The sequence below is a fragment of the Hyperolius riggenbachi genome, chromosome 9 (genome assembly GCF_040937935.1).
Source record: "Hyperolius riggenbachi isolate aHypRig1 chromosome 9, aHypRig1.pri, whole genome shotgun sequence".
Classification (NCBI taxonomy): domain Eukaryota; kingdom Metazoa; phylum Chordata; class Amphibia; order Anura; family Hyperoliidae; genus Hyperolius; species Hyperolius riggenbachi.
This window is the reverse complement of record NC_090654.1, coordinates 44,813,362-44,832,422: the sequence shown is the minus strand read 5'-3', so window position 1 is coordinate 44,832,422 and position 19,061 is coordinate 44,813,362. Positions and strand designations below refer to the sequence as shown.

Here is a 19,061-nt window from a genome sequence, read left to right as displayed (position 1 = left end):
ACACTGTAGGGGGGGTCGGTGGAAAATGATTTGAACTTGGCGTGTCCTCGCTCCCGCTGATGTCACCAGGAGCGTACTGCGCAGGCCCAGTATGGTCTGTGTCTGTGCAGTACGCTCCTGGTGACATCAGCGGAAGCGAGGACACGGCAACGCAGGCGCAGTGGTTTTCAGACTTTAATGTCTGACATTCCAGAATTGAACCGGAGGCGGGGCCGGAGCATCAGTGAGTGGCTGGGCGGGCACAGGATGTCTGCGGGGGGCAGAGCATCGGTGAGTGGCTGCGTGGGCTCAGGATGTCTGCGGGGGGTGGAGCATCGGTGAGTGGCTGCGCGGGCTCAGGATGTCTGCGGGGGACCACTAGAAGCCCCGAGTAACTTCAACTCATTTTCCCCTGACCCCTCCACGGTATTCCTTTAAGGAGGATAGCGGGTACAAGTCACAAAAAGACAATCGATTGAAAAGGAAAAATGGTTTTTAAACTCAGAAAAATGACACTTTAAAAACCATTTTTCATTTGCATTATTAAAATCTATTTTCTCGAAAACTACAGGGTCTTTTTGAAAAATGTTTGACTTTTACCCCCTATTCTCCTTAAAGTGAATCTGAAGCTATTTTAAAAATAAAAAACCAGATACTTACCTAAGGAGAGGGAAGGCTCTGGGTCCTATCGTTCTCCTCGTGTCGGTCTCCTCGTTCCCCCGCAGGCTCCTCTGGTTGAATCTCCAGCCGCAGGAGACTTCTGCAGTCTTCGGAAGGGCTTGGGCTTTTAAGGGCCGGCGGCACTGTAGTGCCCACGCGGGAGTGTGCCTAAGTGGGCACTGACTCACGCATGTACAGTATGGAGCGGCCCGTCTTCGGAAGCCTGAGTGCTTCCGAAGACTGCCGAAGTCTCCCCAACCCGGAAGAGAGCAGTTCACGATCAATTTGTCGTGGACTACTAACGGGGGAGCTTGCGGTGGAACGCGGACACTGGGAGGAGAACTAGAAGGTTCTATAGGGCCCTGAGCCTTCCCTCTCCTTAGGGGAGTATCTGTGTTTTAATTTTAAAATACGCTTCAGACTCCCTTTAACATACCCCTCTTCGTCAGCGATTTTGGTGGCAATAGCATATATGGGGGTTTTGCTATTAACTGCAAAAGTTGGCATAACATTATGTGAAAATTATGAATGATTACAATTATAGCCAAAATTAATTATGATTTTTTTTTTCTCGAAATTCGTGCATTAAAGCGGAATATAACCCTGCATTTCAACTTTGCTCTAAAACATTATTTACAGTATATTATATGCAACCAGCATTTTTTTTTACTAGACCAGCATTGGAAGGGTTACACAGGGCTTTAAAGTTCCTGGAGATTTCTGCAGACGCATCCGAACCTGAAATAGATACATTTTGTTTACATAAATGTATCTAAGTGTGGCATGTGACTCATCTCTCTCACTGAGAAGGAGTTGGAGGACAGCCAAAGAGTGTGTAAAGTTTATCAATAGATACATCTAACTAAATAGAATGTATCTATCTGAACTTCTGCATATCTCTCCACAGAACTTGAAACCTCTGTGTTTAACCCTTCCAATGCTGGTCTAGTAAAAAAAAAATGCTTTTTGCATATAATATGCTGTAAATAATGTTTTAGTGCAAAGTTGAAATGCAGGGTTATATTCCGCTTTAAGATTTTACATTATAACTGTAAATTTTCGATACAAAATTACATCTATGCAAACTTTGTGCTTATCACCAGCTTTGAGGACTTATTTCCACTACATGCGGATTCTGGATGCAAATTTGTGCATCCAAAATGCAACACGTTTGTGAATAGAGCTATTTCCATTCAATGCAAATTTTTGGGCGTGATGCGGTGCAGAAAAAAATCTTGATGGTATGCTGCATATTTTCGCATGCAGGTGCAATCTGGATGCGAATCGCGTCTAATGTAAGTCAATGGGGCGTCGTATATCCTCGTTACAAATGTGGAAATCCGCGTTCCGAACGTGAATTTACCCAGCAAGCACAGCGTCATTTCCAAGTTAATTATGCTAAGGCGTTGCTGGGCAGGACACATGACATGTGATGTTGCTAGGCACTTTTCAAATTGCAACGCAAATTTTCGCATGAAAAAACGTATGTGTTTTTAAAAACGCATTAAACCGGATGCAGATTTCCGAATGAGATTCGAACGCGTGGTAGTGGAAATAGGCCCTCACATAGGGCTTGATTCACTAAGACAAATAGCATGCCTTATCAGAGTTCACACCTTATCAAAGTTAACACGCCTTATCGGATTAAACACACCTTATCAGAGTAGCATAGCGAGCGCTACCAACTAATGCCTGCTAATTGGCAATGACGAGAGCTCCACTCGTCCTGCCCTGAGCCCCTGCGGGTCCAATCACTTTAAAGGACATTATCCCCGCACTTTGATTGGCCCAATAGGTTGCCTGTCAAGTGACAGGCAGCCTATTGGGTAAAATCAAAGTGCATTGGACCTGCAGGGGCTCAGGGCAGGACGAGTGGTGCTATCGTCATTGCCAATTAGCAGGCATAAGTTTGTAGCGCTCGTTATGCTGCTATGATAAGGCACGTTAACTCAGATAAGGCGTGTTAACTCTGATAAGGCATATTAACTCTGATAAGGCATGCTATTTGTTATAGTGAATCAACCCTGTAGTGTGTTATGCCATACCTCAGAATAAAACATTTCATATACATTTTTATTTGCTTTTTTTTTCAATAGCTGACAGCTCATTACATGTCAGCAAGCTCAGTGACAGGTACAGGGATTACCCCTCTTCTTATAAGGGAGTCCTGTAGATTTTTCAACTATCTTTTAAAATGTTGATTTCATGGACACAGCTGTAAATGACCATGTTATGGCAGTATGTAAATAGCTAGAGAGAGAAAATGGATCCTCCCTTTCCCCCTATCTGTAGATATCCATGGTCTGAAGAGCAAAACAGGACCATCCAGGTCTAGGCAGGTGTCTAGGGCCCAGTAGGTGTCAGAGGGCCCAATTGCCACTTTGTCTGACCCTTCTCCCATCTTAGATTATTACCAAAAGGACCACAAGGAGGAGCCAACGCTACGACTGCCTAGGGCTCCATTTCATCTTTATCCATCTCTGCTAAACAGTATCAGCCCCTGCAGGAGGAATGGTATACCTGTTGTTATAGGCACCTCCAAAATCGCAGTCACAATAGCGACATCCCTCAAGGTCGTTGCTGAGTCCCCAGTGCTCTGGCTGATCAGGAAAGAATGATAGCAATGAAATGGCTTACTTCTAAAATCTAAACTTTGCATTCAAAGTATAAAATACACTCATCAGGTTACAAAACATGACCAAACAGATACCTGTGTTATTCCTTAAAGTGGCCTAACCTGTCAACATCCTACTGCTGGAGCCTGATTTGGAACAATTGCCCAGCACCCTACAATTTGCACCAAGCGTTATAGCTGCGGTGTAACAAAAAAAAAAAGCCCTAAAAAAAGCCCTCAATATAGGTAGCCAGGTATAGGTGCCCCCAGTATGGTTAGCCATGTTTAGGGGCCCCCTGTATAGGAGGCCAGGTATAGATAGCCAGGTATAGAGGCCCCCAGTATAGCTATCAGGTATACAGTAGATGCCCCTAGTATAGGAAACTAGGTATAGGAGGGCCCAGTATAAGTAGCCACATAAAGGTGCTGCCAGTACAGATGGCCAGGTATAGGTGACCCCAGTATAGGAAACCAGGTATAGGTGCTCCAAGTATAAGTTGCAAAGTATAGGTGCTGCCAGTATAGGTAGCCAGGTATAGGTGGCCCCAGCATAGGTAGCCAGGTATAGGTGCCCCTAGTATAGCTAGCAAGGTATAGGTGGCCCCAGTATGGGTAGCCAGGTATAGAGGGCCCCAGTACAGCTAGCTAGGTATAGGTGCCCCTAGTACAGGAAACCAGGTATAGGTATCCCCAGTATAAGTAGCCAAGTATAGGTAGTCAGGTATAGATGCCCCCAGTATAGGTGCCCCCAGTATAGGAATACAGGTATAGGTGCCAACAGTATAGGTCGCAAAGTATAGGTGCCCCCAGTATAGGAATCCAGGTATAGGTGTCCCCAGTATAGGCAGCCAGGTATTGGTCCCACTAGGTGGGAGGAGGAAGGTGACAATGTGGGGAGGGGGGCCGACATGATTCCTTCCTCCCTCTTCATGGGCCCCCCTCCTTTGTCCCCCTGCAGAGCTGGCACAGAGGTGCATTTTGTAAATGACTCAAGTTAACGTGGAGGAGTGAACACCGCTCTACTCCACCGTAGTCCACCGCAGTGCTCGACCTGGGCAGCAAATCCAGTCAGCAGTCAGAGGGAGGAAACAAGGAAGGTCCGCACTTGTCAGTAGGACATTAATCTTTTATTTGTGGACGTATCCAATAACAACCACGGCAGGCATCAAATAGCTGACATGTTGTAAATGACTCACCTGCTCCATAAGATGCGTCCATGCTTCTCGGCTGTCGATCTCTGTATGACACACATCATGCAGGGAAACAGGAAGAAGAGGGGAGTCGGCTACCGAGAAGGATGGACGTGTCGGATGGAGCAGGTGAGTTACTTCCAAAAGCAACACTGCGCCAGCTCTGCAGGGGGACACAGAATCGAATAGTCAGAAAAATCGAACCAATATACCCGATACTAATGATCGTTTTTCTGAAAATATGAAACAGATTTCAGTTTTTATAATTTTTATCTGATTTTTCCAACACACGCCATTAGATTTTTAGCGAAAAAACTGAATAATTATTCATTATTTTCTCGATTGAAAAAAAAAGATTATTTTTGATTTCCTCTCTATTTGAATGTTTTGGTCAAATAAATGGGAAAAACAAACCATTTGATTGTACCATGTATGGGCAACCATACATTGGTCAGCTTTTTCAAAGGTCACAATCAATCAATCAGCAAAAATGGATTGTATTTTAATTGAAAAGAAATATAAACAATTGCATGGTGTGTGGCCACTTTGATGCAGGTGTAAGTCTTCCATATCCTATCCTATGCTGGGAGGATGACAGATAACATTTGGTTGGTTGCTAGGGGCAACAGATTACCCTCCTTCAGATGTGACAGGCAAGGACCTGATGGGTTGCAGAGTTAAGATGGCTGCCTTGCTAACTCACCACACACTGGTTACAGTAGCGTCCAGTCACAAATCGCTTGCAGTAACAGTCACCGCTTATGTGGTCGCAGGGGCTGTTTCCTGGTATAATCCCACGCGGGTCACACTGGCATGCTGGTAAAGAAAACCAAATCATGGGGGTGTGGTTAGATTCCTGAGCACAAACATTGCACGTGCAATTACTTACAATTGCGCTAATGACAGACAAAGGTCTTACGCTGACAGCCGAGTGGGTCGTTTCTGCTCAGTCCGTAGAAGTTCTCTTTGCAGCTGTCACATCGTTCCCCCTTTACGTTCTCCTTGCAGCGGCACTGTCCTGCGATCATACCCAGGTTGACGTTGGTGTGGCTGTCGCAGACGCCTCCATCTAAGGAGCCCACCGGGTCGCAATCACAAGCTACAGGATGAGAATGCAATGTGTAAATTCTCCGAACGTCTTTGTAGAAAGCAATACAATTACAATTACAATTGTCGCAAATTGCAGATTTGAAACCCGCACAACTCATGCATGGTTCTAGCAGACCACGCATTCCTGTTCCACTCAAGTTCCACCAATGTTTATTCTTGGCCAAACATTTTGCAAAGGTTAACAACTTGGGAAACCGTGTATAGTGTGTGAACTGAAGAATATGCTCATGTCCTCATCCATCCTGGAAAATGTTTTATATTGATTTTTTAATTAAAAATTTGTGGCATTTGTTATTTAACTATTCGCCACTAGATGGCAATAGAAACATTACCCAGATTATCAGGAAGAGTTTCTTTTTCTTTTTATACTTTCATTCACTTTCTTTTGTTATGATACATGGACATGGCCCCTGATCAGGGTCATGTCCATTCATTACAGGCACTGCGATTGGTTCGGGGAAGCCTTGCTTCCCTTCCCCAACCACCCACACAGAAATACTGCCAAGTCCAAGAGGTGGCTGCATGTTCATGCACACACTCGCCGTTTAAACACTGGACACGGATACAGATAGACTTGAGTGGCGCCTATCTGGACGAGTATGCCCGTCCACATAGTCTGAAGTGGTTAAAGATGGCCCCATTTCTTATGGTAGAAAGGGAGAGTCGGTCCTTTTGATAGCACTCAGTGAAAAGGCATCATTGTGTGTTCACTTGTTATGGAGGAGGTCATGGCAACCACAGTGTTACAGGGGATCATTGTGGCCACACTTATCATGGTGACTGCACTATTTATACAGCTCCTGGTAGATGAGCCTTTGTGTCGTGATGTTCAGTATAGGGAAGGGGATGTATTGGGAGTAGCCCATGCAGGAGAGAGGGGCATGGTTTGTAGATATAACCCTGGCTCAGGCAGGGCTGGATTTCTGGAAAGGCCACAAAAGCCTGGGCCTTGGGTGGCTGCTGCCCAAGTTGGTGGGTGGACATGAAAGAGAGGTGGCTTCATATGGTAGAGGAGACTATAAATGAAAAAAGTGAGGCTGCAAATGGGGAACAACACATGGAAAAAGGGAGCTGCTGCCAATTGGAGCCATACATAGAAGAGAAAGATTGCTTGACTTGAATGTTAAAAATTAAAGAGGGTGCTTCCCATACAGCAAAGTATACAACATGCCAGATACATGTGCTTGCCGGGTACTTGAGCAACCGGCTGAGAAAGCACAACCCCCCCCAATTGCAGCTCACCGAGCTTCCAACGACGCCTCCTTGGCTTCCTGTAGCTCATAGCGGCTTTCCGGCGTCCTCTGTGATCGGCTCTTGGCCTGTAACATGGCATGCCTGGAGCTGTGCACAGATGCTGGAAGGCTGCTAGGAGCTACAGGAAGGCTAACAGACAGCGCTGGAGGCTCTGTGAATATTCATTTGGCCTGCAACCCCCCCCCCCCCAAAAAAAAAAACCCAAAGCACAGTCCCTGTTATCCCCTTAGGCAGGCAAGCCAGTTAGTTGAGACTTCAGGTTGCCTGGGTTCCGGATAATGCTGTATAATGGTTGGGCGGGTGTTACATATAGAGGGGGAGCTACAAGAAAGTTACCTAGGGGAGGAGAAAGTCAGAGGCGTATCTACAGGGGGGCAGGTATAGCATGTGCCATGGGTGCCTCTTACTGGGGGCTCTGCTCCATAACATCCTTGGTGTTCTCCAATCTAGTTTTTACCTGGGGACATTCTGCTACGTTGTTAGAACTTTTAGGAAAACAAGCAGCCTAACCTTTATTTGGGGGATATTTATAGGCTGAGCTCTTGTGATACTTCATTCTTACAGGCCATGCTTCACTTCAGCTTGGACACAACCAATTCAACTGAGACTACATGTTAAAATATTTGGAGCGTGCGCTCCCCCCCCTCCACTCTTCCCTGGTGGATGATTTCAGTGTTTGCCATAGGCGCAGTTTTCCCTAGACATGCCTTTGGAGAAAGTGTAAGGGCCGGTTTACATGGACGCTTGGTGGCGATTACCGCTAAGACTCGTCGGCTAAACGTTCCCATTCAAGTGGATGGCTCTGTTTAGCATTGCACGGTTACCATCAATTACGCAAATGCAGGGTTCCGATCCCGATTTACTGCGTCGTTTCAAGCAACCCTAGAAGTCACGCATGCGGCTTCTAGGGTCGATTCACTGCCACGTCTTCATGTTCCCTTGCGGGGACGAAAACTGCCAGTCGAGACGGGACGCCGACGATCGCTGCAGAAAGCCTGGCGCCGCCCCCAAATGTGATGACGCAGAACGGAAGGCCGGAGGACGCCGCCAAGCGTCTGTGTGAACCGGCCCTCAATCTGGCCTTGGGCTCCATCAGTCAGCAGGACTGCCTTGCAGCAAAGCCTAAATGGAGCCAGTGCAGTGTTTCAGAAGGGGCAGAAGATCTATCACTCACGGATGCAGGCCGTCTCTGCCCGGATGTCGGACCAGGGATCTAGGTAGTAGAAAGGTTTGCACAGCTCACAGTTGCGCCCCATCGTGTTGTGCTGACAGTCATCACAGACGCCGCCGCTCACCCTGCCGGTGGCCAGATACACCGCCATGTCAAAATGACACCTCCTGGAGTGATTGTTGCAGTTGCATGCTAGAACAAACCAAACACACAAGTCAAACACTTATAAACATCAGATGCACTTCTCTTGTAAGAGAAAATACCTCACGGATATCCTACCTTTACATGTGTGCGGGTTGTTTGGTTCTGCCGGCCTCCAGGGGAGATCATGGTAGAAGTCTTGGCAGAGTTCACAGTTTAGGCCCATGGTATGATGCTTGCACACGCATCGGCCATGGATCTACAACACAGCATGAAGCAATGTAGCTATAAACACTGCTTGTAAAACTTCGAACCTAAACCTAACTTTGTGTTAGCTGTACATAATCCTCCATAATCTGTCTGGTGTGACAAAGGTATGAATGGAGGAGATGTGGGAGGAGTCTGACTAGAGTTGTTGTGGGAGGGGCTGTGACTGGAGGTGATGTGGGAGGGGTGTGGCTGGAGGTGTGGCAGGAGCATGACTAAAGGAGATGTTGGATGGTGTGACGGTAGGTGTGACAGGAGCCTCATCGGAGGTTCTGTGGGAGTGTGACTAGAGGTGTGACCGGAGCATCATTGGAGGTGTAATGGGAGAGGTGTGGCAGGAGCATGACTGGAGGTGATGTGGGATGGGTGTGACTGGAATGGTGACAGGAGCATGATTGGAGGTGTTGTTGGAGGGTGTGACTGGAGGTTTGACAGGAGCAAGACTGGAGGAAATATGTGTGTGTGTGTGTGTGCGCGTGTGAGGGGGGGGGGGGGGGTTGGAGGCAAGACAGTACTCAGAGCATTACTGGTGGAGTTGTGGGATGAGTGTCAATGGAGGGATGACAGGAGCATGACTGGAGGAGGTGTGTGTTGGGGGGGGGGGGGGGTTGGAGGCGAAACTGTACTCAGAGAATTACTGGAGGAGCTGTGGGATGAGTGTCACTGGAGGGATGACAGGAGCATGACTGGAGATGTGTGTGTGTGGTGGGGGGGGGGGGGATTGGAGGCGAGACGGTACTCAGAGCATTACTGGAGGAGCTGTGGGATGAGTGTCAATGGAGGGATGACAGGAGCATGACTGGAGGAGGTGTGTGTTGGGGGGGGGGGGGGTTGGCGGTACTCAGAGCATTACTGGAGGAGTTGTAGGATGAGTGTCACTGGAGGGATGACAGGAGCATGACTGTAGGAGATGTGTGTGTGTTGGGGGGAGGGGGGGGGGGGGGTTGGAGGTGGGATGGTACTCAGAGCATTACTGGAGGAGTTGTGGGATGAGTATAACTGGAGGGATGACAGGAGCATGATTTGGACGTGTTGTGGGAGGATGTGACTGGAGGTGTGACATATAAGTGCCAGTATAGGGGGCTGGGATATATAGTCCATAGGGGTGAGGAGGGTATAGAGGGCAGTATAAGGACTACACAGCCTGTGAGGTATCATGTTCCTCTCAGTTGGTGGCTGGTAGCGACATATCTGGCCACTATTTGCACGGTTCGGTTGTTCCTCTCACCATGAGGCTGTATTAACATGAGCATGACTGGAGATAATGTGGGAGGGGTGTGACTGGAGGTGTGACAGGAGCATAACAAGAGATATTGTTGGAGGGGTGTGACTGGAGGTGTGACTAAATAGCATGACTGGAGATATTGTGGGAGGGGTGTGGCTGGAGGTGTGAAGGAGCATGACTGGAGATATTGTGGGAGGGGTGTGACTGGAGGTGTGACTAAATAGCATGACTGGAGATATTGTGGGAGGGGTGTGGCTGGAGGTGTGAAGGAGCATGACTGGAGATATTGTGGGAGGGATGTGACTGGAGGTGTGACTAAATAGCATGACTGGAGATATTGTGGGAGGGGTGTGGCTGGAGGTGTGAAGGAGCATGACTGGAGATATTGTGGGAGGGATGTGACTGGAGGTGTGACTAAATAGCATGACTGGAGATATTGTGGGAGGGGTGTGGCTGGAGGTGTGAAGGAGCATGGTTGGAGATATTGTGAGAGGGGTGTGACTGGAGGTGTGGCTAAATAGCATGACTGGAGATATTGTGGGAGGGGTGTGACTGGAGGAGTGACAAAAGCATGACTGGAGATATTGTGGGAGGGGTGTGACTGGAGGAGTGACAAAAGCATGACTGGAGATGTGGTTGTTTTTTGTTTTATTAGATTTTGCTTTATTGTGCCTACAGATGGAGTGTAGCTAAGAACTGCTTTTATTTAGGGTCCTTTAGATATTTTCTTATGCGACGTCTATGTTTGAGCTATATGTCTGATATATACTGGTATTTCTTCATTTCAGGAAAGCTGGTTGCGGCAGAAGATGAGTCTATGTGACAGCAAACGCTTACGGTATTCATGAATGATGACTCCTTCTGTGTTTGTCTTTTGCAAATCTACCTTCAGTGATGTCTATCCAGATGAAGTCACACTATCCTGCTTGAAGTTGCATTTGTGCTTACCATTCCCTCCACTCCTGCTTCTATTCCCTCTACAGGAGAGCACTCAGAGGCGTGGCCATAGCAGAAGCAGCTACCGCGGACCACCAGCTCGTACACAGCATAGTAATATTTCTGTAGGACTTCCGGTCGCTGATCCAGCAGGTTGTCTCCCAAGGTGTGAAGTTTGGTGAAATGAATCCTCAAGTTGGTTATCTGGAGAAGCTCTGGAGAAAAACACATATACCTCTCTGTAAAGCAAACCTGAGGTGAAATTAAACTGTATCTATAGTCCACTCCTAATCCTAAATAAGACTTTCCAGGAATCATGTAGTCTTATTTTTTTTTGCTTTGTTTCTTTCTTTTAGAACTAAAAAGTTCCAGAAGTTAAAAGTTTTTATTGTGTCAGGTGAATGAATTTTGTGTACGTTTTTCAGCTCCCACACAGACAAATCTTTAGCTACAAACCTTTTTTTAATCGATTCCCTGCACTCAAGCGTGTTTCTCAGCCACCCAAGAGTTTTACGGCATTTAATTAGTTATCACTGAAAGTTATGCTACATTCTGACTGCAAGGAAACTGTCATACACAGCCTTGAATTCTTAACCCTTACAGTGAGGAGACAAAATGAACACAGGTTAGTTGTAAGTAGGCTTGAGACTGTACACATATGTTTATCTCATTGTGTTACCTGTGACTTCAAGGGAGCACTTGGAGGCTACCATTGCTGGATTTTTTCTAAAAATTTAAATTCCATGATAACAATTCATAAAGTGTTACCAGCCAGAGGGCCACCTTGGCCAGCAATATATGACTGTGACTGTTGCCAGACGTACCTTGTATCTCTAGACTGTAGGGATCTTCTACCTTTATGGCTGGGTCAAGTACCTTGAAAATCACCTGAAAAACAATAAAGAAGAAAGTGTACAAAACAGCATATATTCCCTTTTCTAGTGACCATTTATTGAAGATGTGGATGGGTCATGGCTATTCCTAAAAATATGGTAATTAGCATGAATGCAATCGCTCCGGCAAATTTGCAAAAATGCATTAGGCAGCTGTGTTGCGATTGTCCTGCAAACACAACGCTTTTGTGGGCTCACTCCTGTAGTCTTTCAGTAGCCAAGCGCTTTTAGGGATCGCTGGGATTCCTAGAAAGCAAAAACGTTACTGAAAGCGCTCTGGTGGGCCCACCGCCTAAATGTGCTATAAGTAGGCTATTCTACATGATACAGGAATGTTTGATCTTAGCAGTCAGTGGCAGTGCTCAGATTCTTAGAGTGACCTGTCTGTCACATCACTTCTTAAAATAACTAACCAATCAGCTTCTACTTTCTCAGGTAAAGGTCTGGTCCCTTTCTCCTTAATGTTTCCATTGGCTTCTCAGCTAATCATGTGATCCTGCTGTCAGATTGGTTTTAAAAGTTGAACTAAACTCAGAACTTCCTCTCTGTGTAAAAAGATTAGCCATAGCATAATAATCTTTACTAGCCAACCCGCGTCGTAGCATACGCCGCATCTATCTATCTAATAGAGTACGTGCCTCAACCTTGAAGCAAGAGGAAGTAGGCTTTCCATGAGAAAATGTATGCGTGCTCAAACACCAAGTTTAACCCTAGCAAGTCTGGCTTTGCAAATCCGGCCTAATTGGCTATTCATGAGGCAATGCTCATGCAAATATGCATTTGCTTTCGCATGCCAAACTATGCAGGGTCAAAAAACCAATACTGCAAAGTGCTCTCTCGCTGCCTGGGAACCACAGCGGCACCCCGGAATGGGAGGCTGGGTGGCGCAGCCGCCCCCCCCCCCCCCCCCCCCAAGCGTGGCCAGCGCTGGGGAGAGCCGTCCGCACCCACCTCCTAATATTAAAAACAGCCACTTACCTTAACGTCCATTCTGCTACATGCGCATTCATTTTCTCATGGAAAGCATTTTGTGCAGTTTGTATCCTTTGGAGGCAGGTGGTGGATGGCTTGCTCCGGTGGTGTGAACCCTGGAGTGAGTGCGCCTGTCCTCCCCCCCCCCCCCCCCTCCCTCTGGAGTGCTGTATGTGAGCCAGCCCTGAGCTCTAAAGCTCGGGGTGACCCATGCTTCTCTCCTTTCTCATGTGGTGCCTCCAAATTAATGCGCATGTAGCAGAACGCAATGGATGTTAAGGTAAGTGCCTGTTTTTAATATTGGGAGGTGGGTGCAGACGGCTCTCCCCGGCGCTGGCTACACTTGGGGGGGGGGTCGTCCACGCCACCCAGCCTCCCCCTCCGGGGTGCCGCTGTGGTTTCCAGGCAGTGAGAGAGCCTGGGACCCTGCGGTCCCCCCAGTTGTATAAAAAGGGGGCATTGGAAATCCTCCCCGTGGCGCTCCTGGAGGCCTGGAGCACACCAAAAACTACTAGCAGATCCGCAAAATGCTAGCAGATTTTGAAACATTTTTCTTATTTTTCTGTAGCATTTCACCTAGCATTTTGCGGTTTTGTAAAGCGTTTTTGGTGTAGTAGATTTCATATATTGTTACAGTAAAGCTGTTACTGAACAGCTTCTGTAACAAAAACGCCTGCAAAACCGCTCTGAACTGCCGTTTTTCAGAGCGGTTTGCGTTTTTCCTATACTTTACATTGGAGGCAGAGACGCCTCCGCAATCCAAAAAATGCCTCACCTCGGGAGTATGCGTTTCAGCAAAACGCCTCCCGCTCTGGTGTGCACCAGCCGATTGAAATACATTACCCAAGCGTATCCGCAGCCGCAAGTGGATCGCAAAACGCTGCCGAACCGCTCTGGTGTGCACTAAGCCGAATAGTGCTAATGTAGCATGTAGCAGGGTGACTGCTTTGTGGTATTGGTTTGTGCATGCATTTGCATGAGCATTGCCTCATGAATAGCCAATTAGGCCAGATTTGCAATGTCAGACTTGCTAGGGTAAGGCCTCTTTTCCATGGACTGTGAATAGGCAGTGAAATGGCTCTCAAACTCTCACAACTGCTCACTGCTGCCTGGTAACTGCTCACTGCTGCCTGGTAACTGCTTGCTGCTGCCTGGTAACTGCTTGTTGCTGCCTGGTAACTGCTTGTTGCTGCCTGGTATCTGCTCACTGCTGTCTGGTAACTGCTTGCTGCTGCCTGGTAACTGCTTGTTGCTGCCTGGTATCTGCTCACTGCTGCCTGGTAACTGCTTGCTGCTCCCTGGTAACTGCTTGTTGCTGCCTGGTATCTGCTCACTGCTGCCTGGTAACTGCTTGCTGAGCACACAGCTCAACAGTCCGTGGAAAAGAGGCCTTAAACTTGGTGTTTGAGCACGCATAAATTTTCTCATGCAAAGTACTTCTTCTTCTTGTTTGAAGGTTGAGGCACTTAGTCTATTATATATATAGATGAAAAAATATTCATATCATAATATTTATGGAAATCCTAAAACCTTGAAAGAAGCACTGAAAGGGTTAAAATAGACCCAAATTAAAAAATACAAGATTTCAGAAATAAAATCTATTTTCTAACATATAATAATAAATAGCAGCCTTAGCAGCATGATGACAAATATAAAATATTTTACATTTATTGGAGGAACCCCTCCCTTCCTTTAATATTGCCAGGACAGTATCCGGCAAACTGGTGGAGGAGATAAAAAAACACAGGCTGCTACTGATGATGTCACAGGGGAGGTGATCTCAGCTTGTGTGAGATTTCACATAGACGACGCCCCTGAGAGGGAGGGTAGCTGATGACAAACACACCCATGATCTAAAACCTCCTACTAAGCTCAGAAGTAATGGCTGCCACCGGTATAACCCTAGTTATGAAAAGAGAAGAGTGAAAACATGCACTGAAATGCTCAAAGGCTTGAAGGAGTGTTTACTTATCTTTATATGTGTCAGAGTGGTGCAACTAAATATTTTGAATTAAAAAATGTATGTTTTGGGTCCGCTTTAAAGAGAACCCGAGGTGGGAATTACTTTTACTATTGGGGCACAGAGGCTGGTTGTGCGCACTTAGACCAGCCTCTGTTGCCCCATCGTGTGTCTCCATGTCCCCCCTGCTCGCCGCTATACCCCCCGCATTGCTGGCGACACGCAGCGTGTCGCCAGCTCAATGTTTACCTTGCGCTGTCAGTCAGCGCTGCTCCCCTGCCTCCTCCGCATCGGCGCACCCGCCCGTGTCCCTTCCCTCCCGCTGATAGGAGGGAAGTGACGCGGCGGGTGGCGCCGATGCGGAGGAGGCGGGGGAGCGGCGCTGACTGACAGCGCAAGGTAAACATTAAGCTGGCGACACAGCCAGCAATGCGGGGGGTATAGCGGCGAGCAGGGGGGACATGGAGGCACACGATGGGGCAACAGAGGCTGGTCTTAGTGCGCACAACCAGCCTCTGTGCCCCAATAGTAAAAGTAATTCCCACCTCGGGTTCTCTTTAAGCTCCAGAGTACTGTATGGGGAGAGCTGCCTCTGCAGAGTTTCTGCAGCCAATTTACAGTTGCTGATAATAACTAATTAGACACTTTGATCTGGCTAAACAATAACAGAACACAGAGCAGTGAATTTCTTCAGCAACTATATGTGGAATAAAGACTTTTCATTGTGTGCGGTGTTCAGTTCTGTTTTAACCACTCCTCCCAATTCAACAACCCTACCTCTCCCTCAGTGGACGGCTCAATGTCCGAGTATCTCTCTTCACAAATGACGTCGTCGATCTTCTGCTGAGCGTGGACAGGGACACCAGGGAACATCTTGGTGCAGTTATAGGAGAAATAACGGTATGGCTTCCAGGTGCGCCCAAAATCCGCCGAGCGCTCGATCAGCATTGCGGCAGGTCTGAATGTCTGCGGAAAGATGGAGGAAGACCAGTTAACGTGAGTTCCGCTGCTTGCTGTTACAGCCTAAGGCCCCGTACACACTTGTCAATGCAAAACGTTGATTGCGATTTTTGCATTTTCTCATTCACTGGAATGAGAACTGCAAAACACAGTGGCTGAAAAATTGCAGAACATCGCAATGCATAAATCACAATCTATATTTTGCATTGCGGTGTTCTGCAATTTTTCAGCTATTGCATTTTGCGATTCACATTCCAGTGAATGAGAATCATAATGCAATCGCTGGGAAAATACAACATGTAGCATGTTTGCGATAATCGGAAAATTGCATAAGTGTTACAATCACTGCAGTGTGGGTAATCCCTTTAGGATTAGTTGCGCAGCAGCGATTTACTGATCGCCACTGATCTCTTTCTCTCTCTTTACTGTATTTACTTCAAATTCTGATTTATTGAACTAAAGATGACAGATCTCTTTTGGATTACGGTACCTTAAATTTCATGATGAGATGTGTAAAGTGGAACTCCGCCTCCAGATCCAACCGTATGCTTACTGTTTCCACGCCTGGCAAGAAAAAAAAATTCACACAGAAAACTGTTACATTGGCTATCTCGGTGCATAAATTCCATTATCATTTTTACTTCGTAACTTTCAAACTTTTTCGTAACTTTTCCGCAATGTCAGCCACACAGATGATCTATTAGAGAAAAAGTAGAGATTTCTCCTGGAAAAGAGGATATCGGCTACTGACTGGAGTGAAGTTCAATCCTTGGTTAGGTCCCATTCACACTTAGAAACGCAAAACGCCGGCGATTTTTGCAGCCGTTTTTCGGGAGTGATTTTTCCGCGATTTCACACGGAAAGATCACTGGACAGTGCAGTGATTTCTCCGTGCTAGCGTTTAGCACTTCTATAGCACTGAAACGCGATCGCTGGGGAAATTGTTAGAAAATGGTGCAGGCTACGTGTTTGTGTTTCGCGATTTTGGGCAATTTGCGGTGATTAGTGCAAATCACCCATGTAAGAACAGGCCCATAGAGTTTTATTACACAAGCGCTTTCAAAAACGATAGCGTTTTAGCGTTTTGCCGAAATCGCTGGCAAAACGCTCAAGTGTAAGGCCCCCTTACAGTTCCTCTTTAAAGTTTGTATTGCTCGGTAGGGGGAATTACTTTGTATGGGATCCAGACATTCTTTATGAATATTTCTGATCTCTCTCCCAATCACGTCTCATGACAAGTCAGTCAGTGTGAAGAGGAGGGTAGCGTGTTTGGAAACAAAACGTTGTAGGCAGGTTTATAGAGTGGACAAATACTGACTAAATAGTTTATAACCCAACCGCAATCTCAGATCTGCACATGGCCTTCTTTTGTCCTCCTCTAGAATCACCTTCTCGTATTCATGTATACAAGACTTCTTACATGCTTCATCCCTCCTCTGGAATCCACTGCCACAACACATCCGTCACTCCCCAACCTTTTATTACTTTAAACGTGCCCTCAAAACTCACTTTTTCCATCAAGCATAAGCTCTACCTTAGGCCATTCCCCTTTTGACCCCTGGCCAAGTTGTACTTCCTACCACATAACCTAAAGCACACTGCCTCTAGGTATGAACATTGTATATTACCCCACCTCTTGTTTCCCCACATTCCTTTAGATTGTAAGCTCACAAGGGCAGGGCTCTCTCACCCTTTTGTGTCTTGGAATTTAATTGTTACACATTTATTGATATTAATTTTGTCACTGTAATCCCCAATTCTGTATGTTGTACCAGCTCTGTATTTTGTGTATTGGTTCATACCATTGTCTGTATTATGTTGTACATCCCTCCCCCCCGTTTGTTTTTTACTTTGTACAGCGCCATGGAATATGTTGGCGCTTTACAAATTAATAATAATAAATGCCACCAAGCACAGAGGAACTGATTAAAGAATTGGATACCACAAAATTAATGGAGGACCTCACTGCAACGGCTATTAATAAAATTGAGTCTTACAAAAAAACTTGGTCCTTTTGGACCCTCTTCAGGCACACAGAAGAGTTTCCACAGACGCTTAACAGTCCATAACCCATCGTAAATTGTGCCCTAGCCATCGTCTTGGCCATTAACGTCACGTATTGAGGCTATGCTTACGCCATTTTAACGAATTCTCATCTAAACGGAGTTCGGCTTGAGAAAGAGGGCCCGGAGGAACAAAAGGGTGGGGTAGGGTGGTGTAGGGGGGGGGGGGGTCATTTCAAAAATTTTCAGGAAAATATTTCTTCTAACATGGCTTATCTAGTCTTGTGACTGCATAAAGGTATATTAAGAATGTTTTATCCAGATGACTCAAAAACCTCTCAGACACAATGTCCTATCTGTATCCCTCTCTTCTTCTCACTGATCTGGGCGCTTTATTGTGTCATTTCAGCACATGTTATTATGATTCATATCCTGAACTACATCTTTAAAAGCATATCTGCTGTCACTTGTTGTGAATATATTACTAGACATGTAACGTAAACTGTACTCATATCTCCTTGACTTAATAAAGAATATTAAAAAAAAATAAAATAAATGAATTAAGTATTGTAAAATACAAGCAATTTTAACTATTAAGTTTTATTCATTAAAGTTCCCCAGAAATGTCAATGTTTTCTCTTCATCCCCGAAAAAGGGTACTGTTTCGAAAGCTTGTCTATAGCAGTCTATTGAGCTGTATCTTGCGCTGTAGGCCATGGCTACAATACTCGGTCCCCCACTTTAGTCGGTCCTGGTAAGCTAAGTACCCACGGGGGTACAATTGTAGCTGTCGCCGCACACGGGAGCGTGTGCGCGACAGTTCGGCGGCAGTTCGGCGACAGCTCGTCGCCAAATCCCTCTGCATCCACACGGCAGCAGAGGGATTAGCGATGCGGCGGAAGCTGTCGCCGAGTTTCCTCCCCCCCGCCGGAAGCTCCGTGTGGTGTGTGTGGGTAGCTGTCGCTAGCCCGCATACACATGCGGGGCTAGCGACAGTTCCGGCGAGGTTGCGGCGACGACTGTAGCCGGCGATTGAACATGTCAATCGCCTGGCGACAGCTCCGACGGGCGACGGTTCGGGGCGCGCGCGTCATACACACGGACGAACCGTCGCCGCAACACGCGCGTGCCACGTGGTTGCGGTGACGGCCGTACCCCGTGTGTATGAGCCTGTAGACTCCTGCTTTGTAGGAATGCTGTTACCACCCGTCACTCACTTTTACGAGGCCGTTAAATAGATGAAGTCCTCTATTAAGTCCATGAATGGCCCAGATGACCAAATAGTTAATGGCGTGGCCATCAGCCAGGAGACTGCTAGCCGCCTGCTAAGTGTCACGCATTCATGCTCTGCTGCCACTTGTGTCTGTAGTGCCTCTGTGCCGGCCACTATTTAACGACATGACAATTTATGCAAATTAGGTCTTAATGGGGAGATTTAGTGCAATTAGCAGCAATTTATTGCAGCGTTAAGAAGAAATAATCCCTGTATATTCCCTGCTAGCCTTTTCTATGGTCTGAAAGCCCGGCAGTCGAGTTATAGAAAAAAATAAGGTAGAAATGACGGGTTGGGGGGGTAAATTAGAAGTGAGTCATTTCTTAAAGTTTTCTTGTCTGGTTTTATGAGAAAACAAACATGCTCTGTTATACTAGGCATGGGAATAGCGGAAAAGAATGTTCTTGGGATTCTCCTACCATGTGCTGCAGCCCCCTTTAATTCCATGTGCAG

At 46.6% G+C, this 19,061-nt stretch overlaps 1 protein-coding gene across 3 annotated transcripts in view; it reads right to left on the bottom strand.

Moving 5' to 3' along the window:
• Window positions 1-19,061, bottom strand: part of LOC137532282 (laminin subunit beta-1-like) — a 163,800-nt gene that overhangs the window by 81,032 nt on the left and 63,707 nt on the right. For all 3 annotated transcript variants that reach the window (XM_068252636.1, XM_068252635.1, XM_068252637.1), the window contains exons 5-13: window positions 15,823-15,896; window positions 15,150-15,338; window positions 11,372-11,435; window positions 10,560-10,762; window positions 8,258-8,378; window positions 7,982-8,170; window positions 5,363-5,542; window positions 5,147-5,259; window positions 3,160-3,239 (exon numbers count right to left, since the gene is read on the bottom strand). In XM_068252636.1, coding sequence (XP_068108737.1) covers window positions 3,160-3,239; window positions 5,147-5,259; window positions 5,363-5,542; window positions 7,982-8,170; window positions 8,258-8,378; window positions 10,560-10,762; window positions 11,372-11,435; window positions 15,150-15,338; window positions 15,823-15,896 — 1,213 coding nt within the window. The remainder of the gene's footprint in view (window positions 1-3,159; window positions 3,240-5,146; window positions 5,260-5,362; window positions 5,543-7,981; window positions 8,171-8,257; window positions 8,379-10,559; window positions 10,763-11,371; window positions 11,436-15,149; window positions 15,339-15,822; window positions 15,897-19,061) is intronic.